The sequence below is a fragment of the Conger conger genome, chromosome 3 (genome assembly GCF_963514075.1).
Source record: "Conger conger chromosome 3, fConCon1.1, whole genome shotgun sequence".
Lineage (NCBI taxonomy): Eukaryota > Metazoa > Chordata > Actinopteri > Anguilliformes > Congridae > Conger > Conger conger.
Genome location: NC_083762.1, coordinates 274837 through 302336, shown reverse-complemented (window position 1 = coordinate 302336; position 27500 = coordinate 274837). Strand labels below are relative to the sequence as shown.

The 27500-nt window shown below is 47.9% G+C and overlaps 1 protein-coding gene across 1 annotated transcript in view; it reads left to right on the top strand.

Annotated features, from left to right (window-relative positions):
* LOC133123897 (teneurin-2-like) overlaps positions 1–27500 on the top strand; it is a 171703-nt gene that overhangs the window by 3572 nt on the left and 140631 nt on the right. Inside the window, exon 2 of the mRNA XM_061234602.1 lies at positions 13811–14059. Coding sequence (XP_061090586.1) covers positions 13811–14059 — 249 coding nt within the window. The remainder of the gene's footprint in view (positions 1–13810; positions 14060–27500) is intronic.

Below are 27500 nucleotides of genomic sequence, written 5' to 3'. Positions count from 1 at the left end.
ATACAATGTGTCTCTGTGCATACAGTGTGTCTGTGCTTACAGTGTGTCTCTGTGCATACAGTGTGTGTCTGTGCATACAATGTGTCTCTGTGCATACAGTGTGTGTCTGTGCATACAGTGTGTCTGTGCTTACAGTGTGTCTCTGTGCATACAGTGTGTGTCTGTGCATACAGTGTGTCTGTGCTTACAGTGTGTCTCTGTGCATACAGTGTGTGTCTGTGCATAGTGTGTCTGTGCTTACAGTGTGTCTCTGTGCATACAGTGTGTGTCTGTGCATAGTGTGTCTGTGCTTACAGTGTGTGTCTGTGCATACAGTGTGTCTGTGCATACAGTGTGTCTCTGTGCATACAGTGTGTGTCTGTGCTTACAGTGTGTCTCTGTGCATACAGTGTGTGTCTGTGCATACAATGTGTCTCTGTGCATACAGTGTGTGTCTGTGCATACAGTGTGTCTGTGCTTACAGTGTGTCTCTGTGCATACAATGTGTCTCTGTGCATACAGTGTGTGTCTGTGCATACAGTGTGTCTGTGCATACAGTGTGTCTGTGCTTACAGTGTGTCTCTGTGCATACAGTGTGTCTGTGCATACAATGTGTCTCTGTGCATAGTGTGTGTCTGTGCGTACAATGTGTCTCTGTGCATACAGTGTGTGTCTGTGCATACAGTGTGTCTCTGTGCATACAGTGTGTGTCTGTGCATACAGTGTGTCTGTGCTTACAGTGTGTCTCTGTGCATACAGTGTGTGTCTGTGCATACAGTGTGTCTGTGCTTACAGTGTGTCTCTGTGCATACAGTGTGTGTCTGTGCGTACAATGTGTCTCTGTGCATACAGTGTGTGTCTGTGCTTACAGTGTGTCTCTGTCCTGTTAAAGATTCAGACAGAGACTGACAGGGGGGCGGGGTCTCTAGGGTTTGTGACCAGGCTTCTGATTGGCTCCTGAGTTTCGACAGGCTGTCTAACTGGATTAGATGTGCCGCTGTGAGATCGATGTGTGATGATTCCTGAAGTCCCGGCGATTAGCAGCGCTGGCTCTAATGAAGCTGGCCCTGACTTTAGACCGGGAGACGTGTCCAATCATTACCTCCCACAGGTTTCCCTGAACGTGGAGGGACGTCTTTAAAAAGCTGGGATCTGAATCGATCCAGTGAGCAGAACGAGGTTGGTCTGGTTTCTGAAATAGAGCAGGACTCTGTCATATTGATCTCTGCTTCCCAACACACGATAAAGTTCTGATCAACAGGGCAATGGCAGGAGCGTGTCTAACCTGATGTGTTTCAGTGTGGAGGAAGCTGGAGTACCCAGAGTAAACACACGCGAACACCAGGAGAACATGCTAACTCCACACAGAGAGGATCTGGCCGGGTTGGAAGGCAGTGCTAACCGTTACGCCACCATAGAAATATATTAATATATTTTAGAGAATGGCGGCACAGATGGTGCAGTGGGTAGCACTGCCGCCTCACAGCAAGGAGGTCCTGGGTTTGAATCCCCGTCGGCCGGGGCCTCTCTGTGCGGAGTTTGCATGTTCTCCCCGTGTTTGCGTGGGTTTCCTCCGGGTACTTCGGCTTCCTCCCACAGTCCAAAGACATGCAGGTTAGGCTGATTGGAGAGTCTAAATTGCCTATAGGTATGAGTGTGTGAGTGAATAGTGTGTGTGCCCTGCGATAGACTGGCGACCTGTCCAGGGTGTATTCCTGCCTTTCGCCCAATGTATGCTGGGATAGGCTCCAGCCCCCCTGCAACCCTGATCAGGATAAGCGGGTTCAGATAATGGATGGATGGATGGATTTTAGAGAACATCAGACATGCTGAATAATAATGCCCTGACAAAGAGCACCATGGCACAATGTCGCCATAGATCACATCGGACCAGGCTGAGATCTGGGACCTCCTCTCTCACACCTGCCCCCCCTCTGAATACATCTTCATGAAATCAGTTTGTTCAGAGAAAACACGTCTTCACACACTCATTTCCTGTCATTATGTTTCTCAGGTGCGTATCTCCTGCAGGTCAGTGTTAATGTGTGAGTCTCGTCTCCCAGCCTCACTCAGGTGATAATGAAAGTGCTGCAGGCTCCTTCTCTCTGAAATGGTGGCTTACGCGGGGGAGGTTGTGGCGGGTGGAGCAGGGGGAGGTTGTGGCAGGTGGAGCAGGGGGAGGTTGTGGCAGGTGGAGCAGGGGGAGGTTGTGGCGGGTGGAGAGGTTGTGGCGGGTGGAGCAGGGGGAGGCTGTGGCGGGTGGAGCTGGGGGAGGTTGTGGCGGGTGGAGCAGGGGGAGGTTGTGGCAGGTGGAGCAGGGGGAGGTTGTGGCAGGTGGAGCAGGGGGAGGTTGTGGCGGGTGGAGAGGTTGTGGCGGGTGGAGCAGGGGGAGGCTGTGGCGGGTGGAGCTGGGGGAGGTTGTGGCGGGTGGAGAGGTTGTGGTGGGTGGAGCAGGGGGAGGTTGTGGCGGGTGGAGAGGTTGTGGCGGGTGGAGCAGGGGGAGGTTGTGGCGGGTGGAGAGGTTGTGGTGGGTGGAGCAGGGGGAGGCTGTGGCGGGTGGAGCTGGGGGAGGTTGTGGCGGGTGGAGCAGGGGGAGGTTGTGGCAGGTGGAGCAGGGGGAGGTTGTGGCAGGTGGAGCAGGGGGAGGTTGTGGCAGGTGGAGCAGGGGGAGGTTGTGGCAGGTGGAGCAGGGGGAGTGGGGCTGTGGGGCTGTGGGGGGATTGAGTGGGGCTGTGGGGGGATTGAGTGGGGCTGTGGGGGGATTGAGTGGGGCTGTGGGGGATTGAGGTGTTTGTCTAGGAGAGAGAGGGACAGAAGGATGGGGGCCTGATCAGAGTTTATGGTCCTCCATGGAGATGGAGCACCAGCTGTGTCATTTCAAAACTGACACCCCCATAATACCCACAATCCCCTTCACCGCGGGAAAAGAAATGAGCCAGCAGGCCTTTATGTCCTGTTTGCTTCTGCATCCTCTCACTGTAACATCCTCCAGCTGTACCCCCCCACCCCCACCTCCCCCCCGACCTTCTCCCCCCACCTCCTCCCCCCATCTTGCCTTCTAACAATAACTCTGATTTCTTCTTCAAATTAATAACCGTTAATGTCCTGGCTGATTTATTTCCGCAGTGAGGGAGAGCAGGTAGCGTAAGAGGAGAGGATGCAGTAAGTGTGCGTAGCGATAGATGATAATATTATTGCAGGAATGAATGGAGCTGTAAAAGAGCTTAATGCTCCAGCTCAAACTCATAACCTTTATTTTTGTTTTCATTTGAATGACTTTATCTGACCGTTTTATTCTCTCTGTCAGGTACCACCTGCTTCTACCTCCCTGCAGTGTGTGTGTGTGTGTGAGTGTGTCTGTGTGTGTGTGTGTCTGTGTGTGTGTGTGTGTGTGTGTGTCTGTGTGTGTGTGTGTGTATGTGTGTGTGAGTGTGAGTGTGAGTGTGAGTGTGAGTGTGAGTGTGAGTGTGTGTCTGTGTGTGTGTGTGTCTGTGTCTGTGTGTCTGTGTGTGTGTGTCTGTGTGTGTGTGTGTGTGTGTGTGTGTGTGTGTGTGTCTGTGTGTGTCTCTGGGGGTGTGTGTGTGTGTGTGTGTGTGTGTGTGTCTGTGTGTGTGTGTGTGTGTGTGTGTGTGTGTGTGTCTGTGTGTGTCTCTGGGTGTGTATGTCTGTCTTCGTGACATTAGCTCAGGAGGTAAGAGCGGTCGTCTGGCAGTCGTAAAGCGTTTTGGATAACAGCGTTATATAAATTCAGTCCATTTACCATTTTCACATTTATTTATGTACGTGTGTGTGAATGCATGCACGTACGCATGCGCGTGTATGTGTGTGTGTGAATGTGAGTGTGAGAGCATGTGTATGCGCGTTTGTGAATGCTTGTGCGTGTGTGTGTATGTTTGTGTGTGTGGGTGTGAATGCTTGCCCGTGTGTGTGTGTGTGTGTGTGTGTGTCTGTGGCATCACTGGATCTAAGTTTTATTGCAGATTTAGGCAGTAGTTTGTGTTGTGTCATTGTGAGTTTGTGTCCTTGCATAATGACATTATTCATCACAATGCCCCTATGAGCTGTCTCAGCTCTGCATCGATTTTCTAATAAAAACCTTATTGTTCCAAAATAAAGGCTGAATAAATCGCAGAGGTCTGGCAAAGACCCACGCCACTTGACACCTCTAAATTGGAAATAATATTTGTTTTCTATAGATGTATGTGCCTTTAAATGTTATCATCAATCCTACTTATCGCATCTCAGGTCAAATGTAGAAGTTCCTGCGAAAGGATAATGCAAGAGGCAGCATGAATGCAGAAACCCACTAAGAGGATTTATACATGAAGAGGGAGCTAGCAGCTTAGCGTAGCCTGTACAGTGTTAGGGGTTAGCAGGGTAGCGTAGCCTGTACAGTGTTAGGAGTTAGCAGGGTAGCGTAGCCTGTACAGTGTTAGGGGTTAGCACGGTAGCGTAGCCTGTACAGTGTTAGGGGTTAGCACGGTAGCGTAGCCTGTACAGTGTTGGGGTTAGCAGGGTAGCGTAGCCTGTACAGTGTTAGGGGTTAGCACGGTAGCGTAGCCTGTACAGTGTTAGGGGTTAGCACGGTAGCGTAGCCTGTACAGTGTTAGGGGTTAGCACGGTAGCGTAGCCTGTACAGTGTTAGGGGTTAGCAGGGTAGCGTAGCCTGTACAGTGTTAGGGGTTAGCACGGTAGCGTAGCCTGTACAGTGTTGGGGTTAGCAGGGTAGCGTAGCCTGTACAGTGTTAGGGGTTAGCACGGTAGCGTAGCCTGTACAGTGTTGGGGTTAGCAGGGTAGCGTAGCCTGTACAGTGTTAGGGGTTAGCAGGGTAGCGTAGCCTGTACAGTGTTAGGGGTTAGCACGGTAGCGTAGCCTGTACAGTGTTAGGGGTTAGCACGGTAGCGTAGCCTGTACAGTGTTAGGGGTTAGCAGGGTAGCGTAGCCTGTACAGTATTAGGGGTTAGCACGGTAGCGTAGCCTGTACAGTGTTAGGGGTTAGCAGGGTAGCGTAGCCTGTACAGTGTTAGGGGTTAGCAGGGTAGCGTAGCCTGTACAGTGTTAGGGGTTAGCACGGTAGCGTAGCCTGTACAGTGTTAGGGGTTAGCAGGGTAGCGTAGCCTGTACAGTGTTAGGGGTTAGCACGGTAGCGTAGCCTGTACAGTGTTGGGGTTAGCAGGGTAGCGTAGCCTGTACAGTGTTAGGGGTTAGCACGGTAGCGTAGCCTGTACAGTGTTGGGGTTAGCAGGGTAGCGTAGCCTGTACAGTATTAGGGGTTAGCACGGTACCGTAGCCTGTACAGTGTTAGGGGCTAGCAGCTTAGCATAGCCTGTACAGTATTAGGGATTAGCACGGTAGCGTAGCCTGTACAGTGTTAGGGGTTAGCACGGTAGCGTAGCCTGTACAGTGTTGGGGCTAGCAGGGTAGCGTAGCCTGTACAGTATTAGGGGTTAGCACGGTAGCGTAGCCTGTACAGTGTTAGGGGTTAGCAGCTTAGCATAGCCTGTACAGTATTAGGGATTAGCACGGTAGCGTAGCCTGTACAGTGTTAGGAGTTAGCAGGATAGCGTAGCCTGTACAGTGTTAGGGGTTAGCACGATAGCGTAGCCTGTACAGTGTTAGAGGTTAGCACAGTAGTGTAGCCTGTACAGTGTTAGGGGTTAGCAGGATAGCGTAGCCTGTACAGTGTTAGAGGTTAGCACAGTAGCGTAGCCTGTACAGTGTTAGGGGTTAGCAGAGTAGCGTAGCCTGTACAGTGTTGGGGTTAGCACGGTAGTGTAGCCTGTACAGTGTTAGAGGTTAGCACAGTAGCATAGCCTGTAAAGTGTTAGGGGTTAGCAGCTTAGCGTAGCCTATACAGTGTTAGGGGTTAGCACGGTAGCGTAGCCTGTAAAGAGTTAAACCTGTTAGATGTTCCTTAGGAGCTAGATGTAGAAGTTAGGAGCCTCTAAAACTTTCCTTTCAGCAAGGTAACACAAGCACATCCTTTGCAGAAGTAGAAGTGTGACGTATAAATGATCGACCTTGCCGCATCTGTAACTGAGCAGCACCTTCTGTTGATCTATTTACCCATCTTCACTTCCTTTTCTCGCCTCTCCTGATTGGTGGAGCTTGGAGGAGGAAGAGGTGGTAGGAGGTGTGGAAGAGTAACTGAAGAGCCCTGGATGTTTTAAGATGGGCTTGGGATGTGTGGATTTAGGGTAATGAGCTGTCCGGCAGGCACCGGGATGGGCGTGGCTCAGGTATGAGATGAGGTGTACATTATCTGCTTCGGCTCAATCCCCCCACATGCAGTGGCTTATGGGAATGTGCACAGTGTGTATAGTTTACTGTCTACAGGCAAAGATACACACACTCACTGCACTTTAGTCTGTATGTCATGCCTGCCCAGCAGAGATCTAAACAGGTTTATTCCTCGTGATGAATGTTTGCAGAATGGATGTATATCCGTAGTCATGCTCTTCAGTTTTTCCTCTTTTCCTTCTTCAGTCTGTCCTCCCTCTGTCTGGAGCTCCCATAATGCACTGCAACAATACTTCCTGCGATGTCTATGCAACACTTGTGAAATTTAAATGCTTGAGTTCTTATTACAATGCAAAAATGAGGCCAGCTAGAGTACAATAGAACTTTAAAAATTCGCATAAATATCAACCACAAATGTAACTAATAGTAAAACAAATTTTAGTGGTTTATTATGAGCCTTTTATTAATAATAGACTCCTCTATTGTTTCCTTTTTCCCTTAAATGCTTAAATGCGATTTATAGGTTTTATTCTTATTCCCTGAAATCTCAGAGAGAATGGGGAGATTGACTGGCTGATTTTCTGAGTAGGGTTTTGAGGATGGATGGTTTAATTGATTGCCAGTGGTGTTTCTGATTTCAGGAGAGGGCTGATCTAAACGGTCCTCATTTGTGTCACCTGCAGAGGTTCTGTAATGGTGTTGAGGTGGAATTCTGGTTTGTTGGGAATATGACGGTCACATCATCATTAGGCATGTATTTAGATGTGTGTTACGGTCACGGTCCCAAAACCCATTCCCTACGGAGGTGATGTGTTCTCAGGTGGCAGGTGGTGAGGTACAGGAGACCACACATACCTGTACATGCACTCATTACATACACACCTTATTGGTGGGATTCATAAATTAAGTGAAAACCTCATTCCCATATTTCATATCTCATCTGAGAGGGAAGAGTTAATGAAATCGGTCTGTGTAATTCACCAGGACAGACCCATGTAGGCCTGAAGCCTGTCGGCAGGCTGATTATTTTCTGTGAGCTGAAAGGCCCATTAAAGCTTCATGGATCACTGTCATATCCATGGAATTATTGAGCTTGGAATCCCTGACACGCCGGCAGGATGCAGCTCCTGACCCTGCTTGCTCTCAGACAGAGACTCCATTTAACACCCACACATTCGCCATTTCAGAGACGCCTTTAGCCTGAGTGATTTACAAAAGGTGCATTTAACATGAAACGCAATCTCTCTCAAGCTGGAACTCCACAAAGCTGCAATCAAATATATGCCTGTTCTTTGATGCTTTTATGGAGCTCTCTCTGTGTGTTTCACACGGGGATGTAGAGGTTCAGTCTTCAGAAAATGGAGCTTGGTCCAAACCTCTCTGTGAGATTTCGGGAGGTAATTACTCTTATAGAGTAGATAGAAACACGGCACCTCAGGGACTCTGTGCACTGTGTCTGTCTGATCCTGCCCTGTGTCTGTCTGATCCTGCTCTGTGTCTGTCTGATCCTGCTCTGTGTCTGTCTGATCCTGCCCTGTGTCTGTCTGATCCTGCTCTGTGTCTGTCTGATCCTGCTCTGTGTCTGTCTGATCCTGCCCTGTGTCTGTCTGATCCTGCTCTGTGTCTGTCTGATCCTGCTCTGTGTCTGTCTGATCCTGCCCTGTGTCTGTCTGATCCTGCCCTGTGTCTGTCTGATCCTGCTCTGTGTCTGTCTGATCCTGCTCTGTGTCTGTCTGATCCTGCCCTGTGTCTGTCTGATCCTGCTCTGTGTCTGTCTGATCCTGCTCTGTGTCTGTCTGATCCTGCCCTGTGTCTGTCTGATCCTGCTCTGTGTCTGTCTGATCCTGCTCTGTGTCTGTCTGATCCTGCCCTGTGTCTGTCTGATCCTGCCCTGTGTCTGTCTGATCCTGCTCTGTGTCTGTCTGATCCTGCTCTGTGTCTGTCTGATCCTGCCCTGTGTCTGTCTGATCCTGCTCTGTGTCTGTCTGATCCTGCCCTGTGTCTGTCTGATCCTGCTCTGTGTCTGTCTGATCCTGCTCTGTGTCTGTCTGATCCTGCCCTGTGTCTGTCTGATCCTGCCCTGTGTCTGTCTGATCCTGCTCTGTGTCTGTCTGATCCTGCTCTGTGTCTGTCTGATCCTGCTCTGTGTCTGTCTGATCCTGCTCTGTGTCTGTCTGATCCTGCCCTGTGTCTGTCTGATCCTGCCCTGTGTCTGTCTGATCCTGCCCTGTGTCTGTCTGATCCTGCCCTGTGTCTGTCTGATCCTGCCCTGTGTCTGTCTGATCCTGCCCTGTGTCTGTCTGATCCTGCCCTGTCCTCACTGTACTGCTCCCACCAGTGCGCTGTTTTACCCCCCACCGCTTCAGTGGCCTGAGTGAATGCTAATCCTTCCATTACCCCTGACCCCTGACCCCTGACCCCTGACCCCTAACCCGTGACTCTAACCCCAACTCTACCCGCAGGAAACTAAAAAAGTGTGTGTGTCCTTTATGGGTAGGTATGTGTGTGGCCTGTCTGCACGTGTGTGTGTGTGTCCTGCACACCTCTGTAAGCCCTCTTTCACACACTATCTGCTCAGAGCATGCTCGCTGTGCGGGCGTGTTGAACTCTGGCTTTGATTAGTAAGGTCTTGGAAGAGCCCAGTTCAGTGGATAGACGAAGAACGGAGGGGAGGATGAGATAGTTTGGTAGTGTGGCACAGCTGTAGTGGAGTTTGAATAACACAGAGGCTGGTTCTGCTGCAGTAAAACATTAATCAGATGAAGACGGATTTTGAGGTTTTTCCTGCTCTTGGTGGGATAAACAAGGCTGCACGCCGCTCCGGCTGCCGTCAGCGGGGAGTGTTTGTTCCCCAACCTCCGCTGGGACGGGGCCCATATTTATACACCCTCGCCCAGGGAGGACTGTGGGAAACGGGCGCCATAACTCACCATGCAAGGCTGTGGGCTGTGGAGCAGTGTGGGGCAGCAGTGTGGAGCAGCAGTGTGGAGCAGTGGTCAGAGCAGCAGCAGTGTGGAGCAGTGGTCAGAGCAGCAGTGTGGAGCAGTGGTCAGAGCAGCAGTGTGGAGCAGTGGTCAGAGCAGCAGTGTGGAGCAGCAGTGTGGAGCAGTGGTCAGAGCAGCAGTGTGGAGCAGTGGTCAGAGCAGCAGTGTGGAGCAGTGGTCAGAGCAGCAGTGTGGAGCAGCAGTGTGGAGCAGTGGTCAGAGCAGCAGTGTGGAGCAGTGGTCAGAGCAGCAGTGTGGAGCAGTGGTCAGAGCAGCAGTGTGGAGCAGTGGTCAGAGCAGCAGTGTGGAGCAGCAGTGTGGAGCAGTGGTCAGAGCAGCAGTGTGGAGCAGTGGTCAGAGCAGCAGTGTGGAGCAGTGGTCAGAGCAGCAGCAGTGTGGAGCAGTGGTCAGAGCAGCAGTGTGGAGCAGTGTGGAGCAGTGGGTAGAACAGCAGTGTGGAGCAGTGGTCAGAGCAGCAGTGTGGGGCAGTGGTCAGAGCAGCAGTGTGGAGCAGTGGTCAGAGCAGCAGTGTGGAGCAGTGGTCAGAGCAGCAGTGTGGAGCAGTGGTCAGAGCAGCAGTGTGGAGCAGTGGTCAGAGCAGCAGTGTGGAGCAGTGGTCAGGGCAGCAGTGTGGAGCAGTGGTCAGAGCAGCAGTGTGGAGCAGTGGTCAGAGCAGCAGTGTGGAGCAGTGGTCAGAGCAGCAGTGTGGAGCAGTGGTCAGAGCAGCAGTGGTCAGAGCAGCAGTGTGGAGCAGTGGTCAGAGCAGCAGTGTGGAGCAGTGGTCAGAGCAGCAGTGTGGAGCAGCAGTGTGTAGCAGTGATCAGAGCAGCAGTGTGGAGCAGTGGTCAGAGCAGCAGTGTGGAGCAGTGGTCAGAGCAGCAGTGTGGAGCAGTGGTCAGAGCAGCAGTGTGGAGCAGTGGTCAGAGCAGCAGTGTGGAGCAGTGGTCAGAGCAGCAGTGTGGAGCAGTGGTCAGAGCAGCAGTGTGGAGCAGTGGTCAGAGCAGCAGTGTGGAGCAGTGGTCAGGGCAGCAGTGTACAGAGCCATAGTCAAAATTCAGGAAATCAAATCATTACTTTCATGAATATTTGATTTAACTTCCTCTTTAATTGTGACTGTATGAGATGATGACTGTGTTTTTCGTGATCCTTGTTTTGTCCATTTTTGAAGCGTCCTCATTATTTTGATTTCATTAATGAAGTGTTTTCAGTGAAGGCTCATCCTCCTCCTTTCAGTGGGAACCCCAGTTTGGTCTCTTTTGCATTAGAGGGAGAAAGAATTGATTTTAGCAGAATAATACACTTCATTTATTTACACTTACATTCATTATAACCACCCTGTTCACAGAAAATATAATTTTCCACCCTTTCTCTTTAAACTGTGATAGATTTTTTTTATAAACCCTGGAGAGACCATCTGTGGCAGAAGTACATTAACCTGGTGTGTGTGTGTGTGTGTGTGTGTGTGTGTGTGTGTGTGTGTGTGTGTGTGTGTGTGTGTGCGCGCGCGCATGTGTACGGGTGTGTTTGTGTGTCTGTAGGTGTATGCATGTGTGTGTGTGTGTGTGTATGTGTAGGTGTACACGTGTATGCATGTGTGTAGGTGTGTGCATGTGTATGTCTGTGTGAGTGTGTGCGTGTGTGTAGGTGTACGCATGTATGCGTGTGTGCATGTGTGCATGTGTGTTTGTGTGTAGATGTATGCGTGTGTGTGTGTGCACGTGTGTGCTTGTGTATGTCTGTGTGAGTGTGTGTGTGTGTGTGTGTATGTGTGTGTGTGTAGGTGTGTGCTTGTGTATGTCTGTGTGTGTGTACGCATGTATGCGTCTGTGTGCGTGTGTGTGTGTGTGTGTGTGTGTAGGTGGGTGCTTGTGTATGTCTATGTGAGTGTGTGAGATCTGACAGATGTGCGACAGGTTTTTCCACCCTGCTGTTCAGGGTAACTCACGCTGTCACACGTTAAGACTCACAGCCTCGTGGAGCTGAAAGCAAAAGTCTCTCAGTGTTACATGATCAGGATTTCAAACAATTTGAAAAGTCATCACTGTTTAGTCTCCTTAATATGTCTGCTGGTGTCACCTGCTAACAGCTACAGAGCTGTGCTACTGCACCGCTAACAGCTACAGAGCTGTGTTACTGCACTGCTAACAGCTACAGAGCTGTGCTACTGCACCGCTAACAGCTACAGAGCTGTGTTACTGCACTGCTAACAGCTACAGAGCTGTGCTACTGCACTGCTAACAGCTACAGAGCTGTGTTACTGCACTGCTAACAGCTACAGAGCTGTGCTACTGCACCGCTAACAGCTACAGAGCTGTGTTACTGCGCCACTAACAGCTACAGAGCTGTGTTACTGCGCCGCTAACAGCTACAGAGCTGTGTTACTGCGCCGCTAACAGCTACAGAGCTGTGCTACTGCACCGCTAACAGCTACAGAGCTGTGTTACTGCGCCGCTAACAGCTACAGAGCTGTGTTACTGGAGATGTGTGTGTGTGTTGGTCTGTACTTGGAGATGTGTGTGTGTTGGTCTGTAGTTGGAGATGTGTCTGTGTGTTGGTCTGTAGTTGGAGATGTGTCTGTGTGCTGGTCTGTAGTTGGAGATGTGTGTGTGTTGGTCTGTAGTTGGAGATGTGTGTGTGTGTGTGTGTTGGTCTGTACTTGGAGATGTGTGTGTGTTGGTCTGTAGTTGAAGATGTGTCTGTGTGTTAGTCTGTAGTTGGAGATGTGTCTGTGTGTTGGTTTGTAGTTGGAGATGTGTCTGTGTGTTGGTCTGTAGTTGGAGATGTGTGTTGGTCTGTAGTTGGAGATGTGTGTGTGTTGGTCTGTAGTTGGAGATGTGTGTGTGTTGGTCTGTACTTGGTGATGTGTGTGTGTTGGTCTGTAGTTGGAGATGTGTGTGTGTTGGTCTGTACTTGGAGATGTGTGTGTGTTGGTCTGTAGTTGAAGATGTGTCTGTGTTGGTCTGTAGTTGGAGATGTGTCTGTGTGTTGGTCTGTAGTTGGAGATGTGTGTTGATCTGTAGTTGGAGATGTGTGTGTGTGTGTGTGTGTGTTGGTCTGTACTTGGAGATGTGTGTGTGTTGGTCTGTAGTTGGAGATGTGTCTGTGTGTTGGTCTGTAGTTGGAGATGTGTCTGTGTGTTGGTCTGTAGTTGGAGATGTGTGTTGGTCTGTAGTTGGGGATGTGTGTGTGTTGGTCTGTAGTTGGAGATGTGTGTTGGTCTGTACTTGGAGATGTGTGTGTGTTGGTCTGTCGTTGAAGATGTGTCTGTGTGTTGGTCTGTAGTTGGAGATGTGTCTGTGTGTTGGTCTGTAGTTGGAGATGTGTGTTGGTCTGTAGTTGGATATGTGTGTGTTGGTCTGTACTTGGAGATGTGTGTGTGTGTGTGTTGGTCTGTACTTGGAGATGTGTGTGTTGGTCTGTAGTTGGAGATGTGTGTGTGTTGGTCTGTAGTTGAAGATGTGTGTGTGTTAGTCTCTAGTTGGAGATGTGTCTGTGTTGGTCTGTAGTTGGAGATGTGTCTGTGTTGGTCTGTAGTTGGAGATGTGTGTGTGTTGGTCTGTAGTTGAAGATGTGTGTGTGTTAGTCTCTAGTTGGAGATGTGTCTGTGTGTTGGTCTGTAGTTGGAGATGTGTGTTGGTCTGTAGTTGAAGATGTGTCTGTGTGTTGGTCTGTAGATGGAGATGTGTCTGTGTGTTGGTCTGTAGATGGAGATGTGTGTGTGTTGGTCTGTAGTTGGAGATGTGTGTTGGTCTGTAGTTGGAGATGTGTCTGTGTGTTGGTCTGTAGTTGGAGATGTGTCTGTGTGTTGGTCTGTGGTCAGAGGCTGTATTGCAGCATGTGTTCCTGTAGACAGTCTGTGAATCTGTGCTCTTGGCTCTCTGAGTGGAGGTCATACACACCATTTTGTATTTGGATCATGTTTATAAACAGATGAATCAGTATTAACTCTGCACAGCATTCACTGAATCTTTAACATGTTGAATCAAATTTCCGCCCCAGTTTGCTAATTAGTCGGACCCCCTCTCCTGTAATGGCACTGTAATTAGTTGGACCCCCTCTCCTTTTTTGTGATTGTGAGCGATTGTGTCCTGACGCAGTGTTAATTAGTCTGGGATATAAATTGGTTATGCAGGCCTCTTTCCTTAATTGCCTTTTCTTCCGTTTAGATTTAATTGGGCCTCTGTTGTGTTTATTGATTCCCTTTGATATGCTTTAATTTGGATGATTTTCTATATTTATTTTGGAGGGCAGCATACAGGGCGTCTCCGCTGTCTGTGGGAAAGCCCTGCAGGGGAGCGTCCTGCCCCTAGTGGCTGAGTCTGACACTACCCCTCATAGGCAGCTCATATGCAGCTCATAGACGGCTCATAGACAGCTTCTGTTAGACTTAATGTGTGTGTGTGTTCTGTAGGAGGTAATGTGTGTGTGTGTTCTGTGAGAGGTAGTGTGTGTGCATGTGTGGTGTATAAGAGGTCGTGTGTGTGTGTTCTGTAGGAGGTAATGTGTGTGTGTGTTCTGTGAGAGGTAGTGTGTGTGCATGTGTGGTGTATAAGAGGTCGTGTGTGTGTGTTCTGTAGGAGGTAATGTGTGTGTGTTGTGTACACAGGTAACTTCTCTCTGGCAGAGCTGGGTGTGTGTGAGCCGGCCCCTCTGGGCCAGCTGCCCCGCGGCTACGCCCTCAGCCCTGCCTCCACCGCGGACTCCCACCCTGAGGGGGCGCTGTGCCCCGATCACACCGCCACACTCTGGGGGGGTCACGAGGTCAAGTCCCCCCACAGCTCCGGGCTCTCCAGCCGAGAGAACTCCGCCCTCACCCTCACCGACTCAGACAACGACAAGTCCGACGAGGAGACAGGTAGGACCGCTGGAGCCCGGAGAGAGAGAGTGAGAGAAACCGTGAAGGAGAGGTGGAGGAGAGAAACACTCACTGTGTCCACACTGGGCTGTACACACACTCACGTTGCTCCAGACAGGGCCTCTTGTCTGTATTCTCCTGCTGGAGCACAGGCGGGTTGTGACTCCATGACAGGGGATCTGGTGTGTGACCAGGAGATCTGGTGTGTGAGTATTCAGGAAATCTGGTGTTTGTGATCAGAAGATCTGGTGAGTGACAGGAGATCCGGTGTGTGAGTGACAGGAGGTCTGGTGTGTGTGATCAGGAGATCTGGTGTGTGAGTGACAGGGGATCTGGTGTGTGTGATTAGGAGATCTGGTGTGTGAGTGACAGGGGATCTGGTGTGTGTGATTAGGAGATCTGGTGTGTGAGTGACAGGGGATCTGGTGTGAGTGACAGGAGGTCTGGTGTGTGAGTGACAGGAGGTCTGGTGTGTGAGTGACAGGAGGTCTGGTGTGTGAGTGACAGGAGGTCTGGTGTGTGTGATCAGAAGATCTGGTGTGTGAGTGACAGGAGATCTGGTGTGTGAGTGACAGGGGATCTGGTGTGTGAGTGACAGGAGATCTGGTGTGTGAGTGACAGGAGGTCTGGTGTGTGAGTGACAGGAGGTCTGGTGTGTGAGTGACAGGAGATCTGGTGTGTGAGTGACAGGGATCTGGTGTGAGTGACAGGAGGTCTGGTGTGTGAGTGACAGGGAATCTAGTGTGATCTCTGTGTTTGCAGTGTATATGTGCAGGTGGTCTTGTAAAATGGAGTAAAACTTTGGGTGGGTGTGATGGGATGGACAAATAATTCCATAGGCTCTGTGCACTGTTTATTAAGGGCTGCAGGGTTTTTGATATTTGAGAAGCAAACTATTTACATTGTATTTTGTGCATTTTGTGTATTTTGCATATTTTGTGTCTGACAGCAAATGTTCCCTCTGGTCGGTATTTCCGTCTGAACCTGACAGCAGCAAATTGTCTTGTTGCTTTGTGTGTTTGCTCAGTTTTAAATTGTGTCGATCATTAATGGTTAAAAAAAAAAAACTGATTTAGATTTAGCCCTGAAACATCTCTGCTGTGAATTTACACAGCACTAACACTAAACAAAACTGATTTTTATCATTTGTGTCAAGCACTCAACAGCTATTAAACACCTCAATAATATGTCTGACTTTCATCTGTGAGGCTGGTAATCACTTTGCTGCTAATTGTCATGCTTATCTCTGCCTCCTGATAGATACAGTGGTGTGTGAGAGCTTCACCAGATGGAGCAGAAGATTGTGCTGTGAACACCATTGCAGAATATACCCTACAGCAGTGTGAACACCATTACACTCAGAATATACCCTACAGCAGTGTGAACACCTTTACACTCAGAATATACCATACAGCAGTGTGAACACCTTTACACTCTGAATATACCCTACAGCAGTGTGAACACCTTTACACTCTGAATACACCCTACAGCAGTGTCAACACCATTACACTCTGAATATACCCTACAGCAGTGTCAACACCATTACACTCTGAATATACCCTACAGCAATGAGAATGCCATTACACTCTTCTGAATACAGCATATATATATATATATATATATATATATATATATATATATATATATATATATATATAATGTTTTATTCATTTCACAAGAACCGAGGATTACTTTTTTTTTGGCACAGCCATGGACTTTTAATTACCCATTTTATTCTTAGGTACTTCTTGACTTGTTTATGGCTACAGTTCAGCTCCATTTACCTGCACGTGTTTAAACGGGATTAAATATGTGATTTTATCTTCTTCCTGAGAGTATGTTGAAGTGGGCGTGTGCTTGGCACGGCGTGGTGAATCAGTCCCACCTGCTCAGCCTGCTGGGAGATAATGTGCCAGGCGGAGGAACCTGCCGGGTTGTCTATCTCCTGTGAATCACCGGCAGTTGTATTATTAAACGGTGTGTCAGAGCTGAGCTGATCCGTCTAATTATAATGTGAGCCATGAAGAAACAGGCTGAACGCACTACACATGATTCAGCAGTCTCTCCTCCTCCTTCTCTCCTCCCATCCTTTTCTCATCTTCTCATTTTTGCCTTCTGCGGCACTCCCCCTTCTTTTCTGTTCTCTGTGTCAAAAGACTGTGACTGACAGGTGTCACTCATGACTGTGTTTGTGTGAGGGAAATGATGCGGAATGGAAAACAAACATACAAGCCCTCCAATATCTACAATATGCACTTTATCTGCAATAACAGGCATTTTTATCCAGAATAACACTGCCTACATTCAGTAGAAGGCCTTTACAGACTCCTGAACAGGTCACACATTAATCACACAGATTACATTTTAACAGACAAAGAAGTAGCTACGTGGTGAGTGATGCTTTGTGAATACAGATCAGTACTGGATTAATTTATCAAGACCTATACACCAGCAAGACCCCTCCGTTCTGCCACTCTGTGCCGTCTAGCACCTCCCCCTCGCCACACCTGCACTTCTCGCTCACGACTGCTGTCTGTCCTGGTCCCACGATGGTGGAATGACCTCCCGGTGGATGTCAGAACGGCAGAGTCTCTGACCTCTTTCAAGCGCAGACTGAAGACTCATCTCTTCAGGCTACACCTTTCCCTCCCTAACTCACCACCATGATTAGCCTTATATATGCCATAGACTATAATGGCACTTATATAGTTAAATAGATATTTTTGTGTTTTGTATTAGCTATTGTATTGTTGTACTCGGGGTATTCTAGCTGCCAACTGTGGTATGCTAGTTTGGAAGTTGATGTATTCTTCAAGGGTTCAGATTATATCTGTGTGGTTACACTAGGACTCGGAACCGTACTGTCCTCTCAGGTCCTCTTCACACTTGTACTTGTGTTTGATCTGCACTTTGTTGTACGTCGCTCTGGATAAGAGCGTCTGCTAAATGCCTGGTAATGTAATGTAATGAACTGATTTAGCAGTTCAGTCCAACGTTTCTGCATAATTCTATGGAGCTATAGTGTGGTATATGGTGTGGTTTTATTTTTTTAGTACAGAGTGTGGTTTTTACATGTGAACTCATCTCATTACATGTGGGAACTCATCTCATTTCTGCTTTTTGAATTGTCCTTCTCTCTCGGTTCACCTTCCCTCTGGTCTCTTTTGAATCTTTCTCTTTGTCTCTCGCTTGAAAGGGAACAGCGTGTGCTTTGATGTGTCGGTGCTTGAGCTGCTCAGTGGCTCAGTTTTGAGATGGATAGGTTAGAAAGGTTACTGGGTGTGAAACTCTGTTTTTTTTTACCTTTTGCTCTGTCTTTGTTTGTGTTGCATTCATCCTCCCACCTGCCGGGGGCGCAGTTCTGACTGGCTTGTGTTACACAGTTACCTGATCCCCTGATACACTGTGTGTGTGGGCTTTTCCAGCAGGCGTATCCGTTTTAGAGTCTGAGTGAAAGGTACAGTATGAACAGAGCGTGTTTAGGGTAAAATGGTAGGACCCACTCTTGTCTTATTTTGACTTTTCTCTAATCCATCTCATCCAGCATTATGGCCTGTGATTGGTGCACATAGCAGTGTTCCGGCCTGTAATTGGCTCACATAGCAGTGTTCTGCTCTGTGATTGGCCCACCTAGCAGTGTTCTGGCCTGCAATTGGCTCACATTGCAGTGTTCTGCCCTGTCATTGGCCCATGTAGCAGCGTTCTGGCCTGTGATTGGCCCATGTTGCAGCATTCTGCTCTGTGATTGGCCCATGTAGCAGTGGCTCAGGTGCTTAAGTACTCCCTCTCTTAGTACTTAAGCACCTGAGCCAACAGCACCAAGCCTGCATCTGAACCCAACAGCAGCCGAGCCTGCATCTGGACCCAGCAGAACCAAGCCTGAATCTGGACCCAACAGCACCAAGCCTGCATCTGAACCCAACAGCACCAAGCCTGCATCTGGACCCAGCAGAACCAAGCCTGAATCTGGACCCAACAGCACCAAGCCTGCATCTGGACCCAACAGCACCAAGCCTGCATCTGAACCCAACAGCACCAAGCCAGCATCTGGACCCAACAGCACCAAGCCTGCATCTGGACCCAACAGCACCAAGCCTGCATCTGGACCCAACAGCACCAAGCCTGCACCAGCATCACAGGATTTTAGAAAGGCAGGAAAGGATCGCTGCCAGGTTGCAGATTGCAGTTGTTCATGGCGTTTATCTTCAATAGATGCCAGGGCTTCCTGTGTTTGCTTTGTCGATGAGTGTCACCCTCTTGCTCCTCCTGCGCCTCCTGCGCCTCCTGCTCCTGCGCTGTGTTCCATACGGGAGGGGAGTGCACAGTTGAAGCTGGATCAGGGCACAGTTGAAGCTGGATCAGGGCACAGTTGAAGCTGGATCAGGGCACAGTTGTAGCTGGATCAGGGCACAGTTGAAGCTGGATCAGGGCACGCCCCTGTCATCAGCACACGTTCAGTGTGAGACACGTGGTGACATATTCAGAGCTCCACCAATTTCCTTGGCTCGGACGCTCTGACAAAAAAATCAATCATGTTTGATTTTATTGGCAGTCTTTAGGCATGGCTCATATATTGTGTGATGTGCAACGATGCAGTTTATAACCTGGAGCTGTCCGCAGCCAATGAGCTGAGTCCTTTTTGGCCCAAACAGAACCACACTCAGGTAGCCAAAATGGAGGCCAGGAGCAGGAATGGTGGAATGCTGTGGTTCTGTTAGCCTGTGCTACAGAGAAGCCCTGGTTCTGTTAGCCTGTGCTACAGAGAAGCCCTGGTTCTGTTAGCCTGTGCTACAGAGAAGCCCTGGTTCTGTTAGCCTGTGCTACAGAGAAGCCCTGGTTCTGTTAGCCTGTGCTACAGAGAAGCCCTAGTTCTGTTAGCCTGTGCTACAGAGAAGCCCTGGTTCTGTTAGCCTGTGCTACAGAGAAGCCCTGGTTCTGTTAGCCTGTGCTACAGGGAAGCACTGCCACCCCAGGTTTAGATGGGAGATGAAAATAATCTAATTTCTGTTTGTGTTCAGTAGAGATAAATCATAATCAACGCAACTTGGAAATATACCAATGCTGAATGCTCACTAAAAGTGTGTGTGTGTGTGTGTGTGTGTTTGCATATTCTGAAAAGTGTGTCAAGTTGTATTAATTTTTGTGACGTTGTACCATAGAAGTTTTTTAATGAGCTCAGGAAATAATGATTAAAAGAGTTATATTTGTTTTGTCGAACACTTCTAAAGTCTCCTCAACAAAGCAGCAGAGCTGATGTGAGCCAATCAACATGTTCAGCGGTGAAAAGGCCCCCAGCCAGAGGGGGGAAAAAATACAAGATAAAGGAATAAAAAGAAAAGAGTTTATGTCAGGGGTGAAATGGAGGGAGTGCCTCCCTCTTAATGTCAGTGAGGAGGAAGAGGAGGAGGAAGAGGAAGATGAGGAAGATGAAGAGGGTGAGGAGGAGGAGGAGGGTGTCTGTCTATCCGAGCAGGAATAATCTGCAGCAGTCCCTAACCCTAACTAATTTCATTCAATTATTTAAAATCTACAGTATCTTTTATATTATTTTTGATGCTTGTGCATGCTTTATTTGACTTGCTTGACGTTTTCTGTCTGTGCTTGACATTATGGATAATGTGTTTTTGAGATGATTTATTTATTTATATCTGCTGTGTTGTGTTGAAGAGGAGATCTTGATCTCAATGAGACAGACTGTTCAGGTTGGGTTAAATACAGCAGTGTTAAGCTGTAATAGTGTTCAGGTTGGGTTAAATACAGCAGTGTTAAGCTGTAATAGTGTTCAGGTTGGGTTAAATACAGCAGTGATAAGCTGTAATAGTGTTCAGGTTGGGTTAAATACAGCAGTGATAAAGCTGTAATAGTGTTCAGGTTGGGTTAAATACAGCAGTGTTAAGCTGTAAGAGTGTTCAGGTTGGGTTAAATACAGCAGTGTTAAGCTGTAAGAGTGTTCAGGTTGGGTTAAATACAGCAGTGTTAAGCTGTAAGAGTGTTCAGGTTGGGTTAAATACAGCAGTGTTAAGCTGTAAGAGTGTTCAGGGTCCAAATCCTCAGTCCTAACGCCGCTGCTTGCTCGCTGTGCGACCGGACCCCGCAGGGTTCTGCCCAGCGCACACACGCCTTCAGCTGTTCTGCCCAGCGCACACACGCCCTCAGCTGTTCTGCCCAGCGCACACACGCCTTCAGCTGTTCTGCCCAGCGCACACACGCCTTCAGCTGTTCTGCCCAGCGCACACACGCCTTCAGCTGTTCTGCCCAGCGCACACACGCCTTCAGCTGTTCTGCCCAGCGCACACACGCCCTCAGCTGTTCTGCCCAGCGCACACACGCCTTCAGCTGTTCTGCCCAGCGCACACACGCCTTCAGCTGTTCTGCCCAGCGCACACACGCCTTCAGCTGTTCTGCCCAGTGCACACACGCCTTCAGCTGTTCTGCCCAGCGCACACACGCCCTCAGCTGTTCTGCCCAGCGCACACACGCCTTCAGCTGTTCTGCCCAGCGCACAGACGCCTTCAGCTGTTCTGCCCAGCGCACAGACGCCCTCAGCTGTTCTGCCCAGCGCACACACGCCTTCAGCTGTTCTGCCCAGCGCACAGACGCCTTCAGCTGTTCTGCCCAGCGCACACACGCCTTCAGCTGTTCTGCCCAGCGCACACACGCCTTCAGCTGTTCTGCCCAGCGCACAGACGCCTTCAGCTGTTCTGCCCAGCGCACAGACGCCCTCAGCTGTTCTGCCCAGTGTGGCTGTGTGCCGCTCTGCAGGTGCGTCTCTCAGGCGTGTCACTAATGGAACAGTCTGGAAGCTTCGCCACAGGCTGCTCTTACAGAAGTCATGGCCTGCGCTTCTGAGGGACGAGGCTGGCCCATTGGTCCACTGGCACACGCGGTGCACACGCTTCTTGGCGTGTTCCCCCCCCCATCCACGCTTGGCTTTGAGGAGCAGAATGGTTGAGCTAATGAAAGGAATTGTGGGGGTTTTGGAAAAGGTCATATCGATGTTTCCCCCTCAGTGCTAAAGGCCCCATCGCCCTGTATCGAGTGGGGCTTTCTCCGTGCTCGCTCTGTCTTCATGCACATTGATTAACACGGAAACTTCCAGAACTCCATCCTGCTGTCCGTCTCCTTCAGCCCGACCCCGGGGCTCTGTGCACAGAAACGTGGGAGGAGAGCTGGGATCGATGTTCGCCAAAGCAGCAGAGAGGGACTGTTCATTTCCTCAGGTCACAACTTCCAAGCGCAAAATAATCAATCACCAGCAATTTACCACATGTATTATCTTTTAAAAGTGTTCATTAAAGAAAATATAGCATAACTGTTTGGAGGCTTGCTCATTGAAGGGTGCTGTAGTCTGGAGAATAACCGTGCCCTTAGCGTTATGGAGAGTGGGGGAGATTCAGGCGGCATTGGTGAACACAGAAACACCGATGCTGATGGGGATTGGTCAGTACTCTCTGGCTGCAGCCTGGTCACGTGACCTCACAGCCTGTCCCTGTGTTGCAGCATGTGGGCTTTCCCTGCAGCTCACCACTGCCCCCTGTGGCCAGCCTGGTCCCTGCAGCCTGTCTGCAGCAGCTGCGACTGCACGGCCGAGCGGGATGGGACGGCCGTCTGCGCTCCACGTCTGCTCTCTGTTTGGCTGAGAAAAATTAATTCATGAAATTAAACTGATAAAAGCGAAGACATGGGATCAGCATGTTTGCGTTTGCCGGTGGAAATAATAACAAGAATAAAGAGGGGAAATCTGAGTGTGTAAGATTTACGACGGCTCAGGGCTGCAGTCCTGTCTCTCTGCGGACAGAGCTGTGAGCGAACAGGAGGATCCTGTACATACACTGCCCAGCCCATCGACCTGGCAGAGTGACTAAAACACCCGCAATCTGGGAAAACCCGAGCGATCCGCGCAGAGTGACTAAAACACCCGCAATCTGGGAAAACCCGAACGATCCGCGCAGAGTGACTAAAACACCCGCAATCTGGGAAAACCCGAACGATCCGCGCAGAGTGACTAAAACACCCGCAATCTGGTAAAACAGAGCGATCCGCGCAGAGTGACTAAAACACCCGCAATCTGGGAAAACCGAGCGATCCGCACAGAGTGACTAAAACACCCGCAATCTGGGAAAACTGAGCGATCCGCGCAGAGTGACTAAAACACCTGTAATCTGGTAAAACCTGAGCGATCCGCGCAGAGTGACTAAAACACCCGCAATCTGGGAAAACCTGAGCGATCCGTGCAGAGTGACTAAAACACCCGCAATCTGGGAAAACCCAGCGATCCGCGCAGAGTGACTAAAACACCCGCAATCTGGGAAAACCAGAGCGATCCGCGCAGAGTGACTAAAACACCCGCAATCTGGGAAAACCTGAGTGATCCGCGCAGAGTGACTAAAACACCCGCAATCTGGGAAAACCTGAGCGATCCGCGCAGAGTGACTAAAACACCTGTAATCTGGGAAATCTGAGCGATCCGCGCAGAGTGACTAAAACACTTGTTATCTGGAAACGAGTATGAAATCCTGTGCCTGAATTCACATTAATTAATGTAGTTGTCAACATGAATGAATTGATTTACAAATGAATGGTTGGTAAGTAAATGTTATTCATATAGCACCTTTCACAGACAGAGTCACAAAGTGCTTCACAGGATCAAAAAGAAAAAGAAAAGGAAATAATAACAATAATAATGCATAAAAGAACAGTCAATAAAACCAACAAATCACAAATAAACGGACATGAAATAAACGGAAATACAGTCACAACAGCTAGACAAACGCCTGTCTGAAGAGATGTGCCTTTAGCTGCTTTTAAAAATTTACAATTCAGGCCTGATTTGAAGGCTCAGTCACCTTTAGTTTTGAGCCTAGTGCGAGGGACAATCAGTAAGACCTCAGAGACCTGCTGGCAACATATGGGTGGAGCAGATCCAGAAGGTAAGCAGGTGCCTGACCATGGAGGGCTCTATATGTGATCACAAGAACCATGAACTGGACCCTGAACTTGACAGGTAGCCAGTGTAAGAAGACCAAGCTAGGAGTGATATGACATGACCTCCTGGACCTGGTCAGCAGCCTGGCAGCAGCATTTTGGACCAGTTTTAGACGGTCCAGAGATGATTTGCTGATGCAGGTAAAAAGCGAGTTACAATAGTCTAGGCATGATGAGATAAAAGCATGTATAATCATTTCCAGCTCAGAGTGTGATACAACAGACCTGAGTTTAGTAATGCTTCTAAGGTGGAAAAAACATGTACGGGACAAAGACTTAATGTGCTTGTCAAGATGCATAGCCTGATCAAAGATAACAACAAGATTTCTCAATTCCGAGCGCACATTTGACTTAAGAGACCCAATACAATTTACAACATTAGAAACAATATTATCAGCAGCAATGAAGAGGACTTCAGTTTTGTCTGCATTTAACTGGAGAAAGTTACTGGCCATCCAGTCCTTAATGGCAGACAAGCAGCCATGTAGTACATTGAGTTTATCAATCCTGTCAGGTTTAAAAGAAACATATAACTGAATGTCGTCCGCATAGCAATGGTAGGAAATACCTTTGAATTTGCACTGAGCTGCACTGAGATCCAGCACCAGCAGGATAGAGCAGTCACCAGCATCTGAGGACATTATAATGTCATTTGAAACTCTGAGTAGAGCTGTTTCTGTCGAGTGCTTCTGGCGAAAACCAGACTGGAATTTGTCAAAGATGTTGTGGTGATTTAAAACATCAGTGAGCTGATAGGCAACTATTTTTTCTAAGATTTTTGAAATAAAAGGCAGCTTTGATATAGGCCTATAGTTCTTGGGTCTAAGTTTTTTAAGGAGCAGCTGGACCAGTGTTAATTTTGACAGCAAATTTTGATTTAGTTTTAGTCATAGTCTTTTGAATAAAATGCCATTTAGTTTGTCATATTTTAGTAATCTGAATTGTTTTAGTTTTAGTCTAGTTTTAGTCAACTAAATATCATAAGATTTTTAAATATACAGTAGAGTTAGTCGACTAAAATCTAATGGGTTTAGTTAAAGTGTAATGCATTATTCAAGCATTTCTCTAGAATTTCCATTGTATATTCCTGGAGGAAACATCTATTAACCCGTTATTATGGAATGGTATTAAGGATTGAATGTACAATACAGACACAGGTAACTGTTGTGATTATATGAAACATATCTTTATTTATCATGAAATGTAATCCATATAAAACCAAGTCTCATAAAGAAACAAGAATACAGCCTTGGTTTTTCACAAAAGATAATTATATATGCATTGTTTATAACAACTTGCATATAACATTCTTCCTTCTTTCAAGCAGAAGTGCAAAACAAAAAACTGTATTGGCTGTAATGCCAGAGCTGGTTTCTTCTCCTTCTGTGGTGTGTTTAAATGCTGCCACCATATTACTCCCATCGTCTGTTATTACAGTCAGCATCTTCTCCTTTGGTATGCCCAACTCTTGGATACATTTGTCCACACGTCTTGATTGACTGTGCAGTGTGTGGGTGGGCTACTTGTTCAAGGGCCAATAATATGTGTTTGGGTTTATTTTGTTCAACACAAAAGTAGCATGAACTTATAGCAAGAAATTAAGCTGTCAGTCCTTTTTTTGTCCACAGGTCAATGCCAATAGATACTCTCCGGGCAGCAGCCAGTTTCTTTTTTTGTCTTTCATCTTCATAATGTTTGTCAATCAGATTGCTTATTTTAGTTTTCGTTGGAACAGTCAGCCTCCTATCTACTGTCTCCATCATTAGAACAAAAATCCTCATCTTCAATCGTTGTGACTGGTAATCCTGTGCGCCCAATCCATTTTGCCATGGCCTCCTCCTTGGTCTGTTGTTCTTTAGAGTCACTTTTGTACTTTGAAGCACGCAGAAGAGCTGTTGAAATATTCTGCTGGGATGCACTAGCTTTATTTGCCCTCAGTGGCCCATCCTTGTCATTGGAGGTCTTCTGTATCTGTGAGGTTGAATAAGGGGAAAAATCTAGTTCTGATTTTTCTCTCACTCCCCTCTCTCATACACGCGCGCACACAGCTCCAAGTTGTCTCTATACTACATTTCTGCTAATGTCTCCCGTAATATGTCTAACATTAAGTAAACTACATTTCTTCAAAGATGCATTCTTCTTTTTATTACGTATTTGTTTCAATTTCAGGACAGTGAAACTTTATACGTAGGCCATTATCTTTAGCATGTCAATCGATCTTTTGATTCACGACCTATGATTAGGAACTCTGGGCCATTCACTTCCCTAATCAGTACAGGACAGCGGTGGTTTCTTTTAGCTTGTATTGTATTTCAAGTTTAGCGAAAACACACCAGCTCGGTTAGCTGATAAAATAGCGTTATCTTGAAGAAAAACATTTAAAGTAAGTGTGCTTACCTTTGCATGCATTTCGGGATGACTCGTCTGCAAATGTCGCTTCAAGTTCGTTGTGTTTTTACCGGTGAGTGTCGCTCCACATGGTTTACAAATACTCTTGTTTTCCTTGACATCAAATGTAGAATTTATCCGTATGTCTGTTGTTCTCTTTCTCCCAAACGTTGACATTTCTGTACTACAGTTTATGATGGGTCATGCAGCAAGTGTATGCTAGTGGACTTCCTGCCGGGTAGATCAGAACGTTACTATTTAATTTCAAGTGTGCATTAGATTAACCTCCATACCACGCAGAGTTTAGTTCTGATTGGATCTCATCCCAAATCGTCCCTCCCTAACATTTTCGTCTCGTTTTTAATGGTTGACGAAAGTTTCAATATATTTCGTCATAGTTTTTGTCATCATCAATTCGTTTTTATTTAGTTATCGTCTCGTTTTCGTCAGTGAAAAAAATGTCAAATTATTCGTCAAGGAAATGAACACTGGGCTGGACAACTGCCTGTTTAAAATAGGAGGAACCAGATTCCAGCGAGCTATTGATGAAACGCGGACAATAACTCGAGCTATTGATGAAACACGGACAATAACTCGAGCTACTGATGAAACACGGACCTACTGAACTAATAACATCTTTCAGCATAGACGTTGGTAAGATGTCTAAAGGGCTGGAGGAAGATTTCATAGAGCTCACTAGATCAGTTAGGTCTTGCAGGGAGATGAGAGAAAAGCAACTCAGAATAGACTGTTGGGTAGGACAGACAGGAAGGGGGGGGAGGAAAAGGGGATGATTCTAGACCTGACACTAGCAACCTTGTCCACAAAAAACTAAAGAAAATTACTGCAGGTACAGCAGGAGGTGCAGGGTTATTGATTGCGTCAAAAAGGACTTTTGGATTTCGCTACTAGAGGAGATAAGATTGGCGAAATACTTGGCCCTTGCGTCCTTAACCATGCTGTTAAATTCAGCTAAAAGTTATTTAAGGTAAATGCGATGCTTGGTGGAAAATCCACAAGCGCTCCATTCTCCGACATTGAAGTCTAAAACAACTTACAGAGGGCACAGATCTGGTTTTCAATGGAGCGACTTCATCTAAAATGAAGGAGCAACGCGACTTAAAAGAGAGGACCAAACAGTCAACATTAACATGCGGAGGCTGCACTAGACCTACGCAACTGTCAAAAGCAGTGGAGAATGTATCACTTCACTCGCTTACCGGTTAAACAATCGGTGTTAAAAGAGAAATTAAAAAAGACACAATCATGGTCTGACACAAGCAGCTCCTCAGTGCAAACACTATCAATGTCAAAACCAAGTGTGAAAAAAAAGGTCCAGCGTATTACCCCTAATGTGCGTAGGGCCGGACACATGTTGAGTAAAATTAAACGATTCAGTGATATTAAGAAAATTAACAGCAAATCTGTCAGTGATGTCATTTACGTGCACATAAAAATCTCCAAGCTTTAAGACTCTCTCAAATTTAATGATGGAAGCTAAAAAGTCACTGAAATCAGACAGAGAAGAACTGTTTGCACCAGGAGGGCGATAAAGTAAAATACAATAAAACGAGTTAGAACATCCGACTTTAGTCATCAACAGTTCAAACTAGGAAAACGTGCCAGAGCTCACCCTCCGAGTTGAAAAACAGTTCTTGTACACCGCGGCTAGACCCCCACCTCGACCCGTGGTCCTGGGGGCGCAGGTGAAAGAACACTCTGGTCGGAAAAGTTCGTTGAAAGAGTTATATTCCTCGATTTTTGCCATGTCTCTGTGAGAAGCAGAACGTCCAAGTCTTTAGAGATGAAAAGATCATTCAATATGAATGATTTGTTGGCGATTGAGCGAGAGTTTAACAACGCCAACTTGATGAACTCATGCCCAGCAGCTCCGCCTACTGTAGCTGCCCGAGCTAACGGCCGCAGACACCAGGAAAACACTCTGCCTCGCGCCGAAGAACCCCGGAGGTGCCGAGAGCGAACGAGAGCGGGCTAACCTCCTCAACTTCACCGAGGCCCCTGGACGTTTTCCCCGCCTCCTGGCTCGCTTCCCACGGAGGCGATTGCA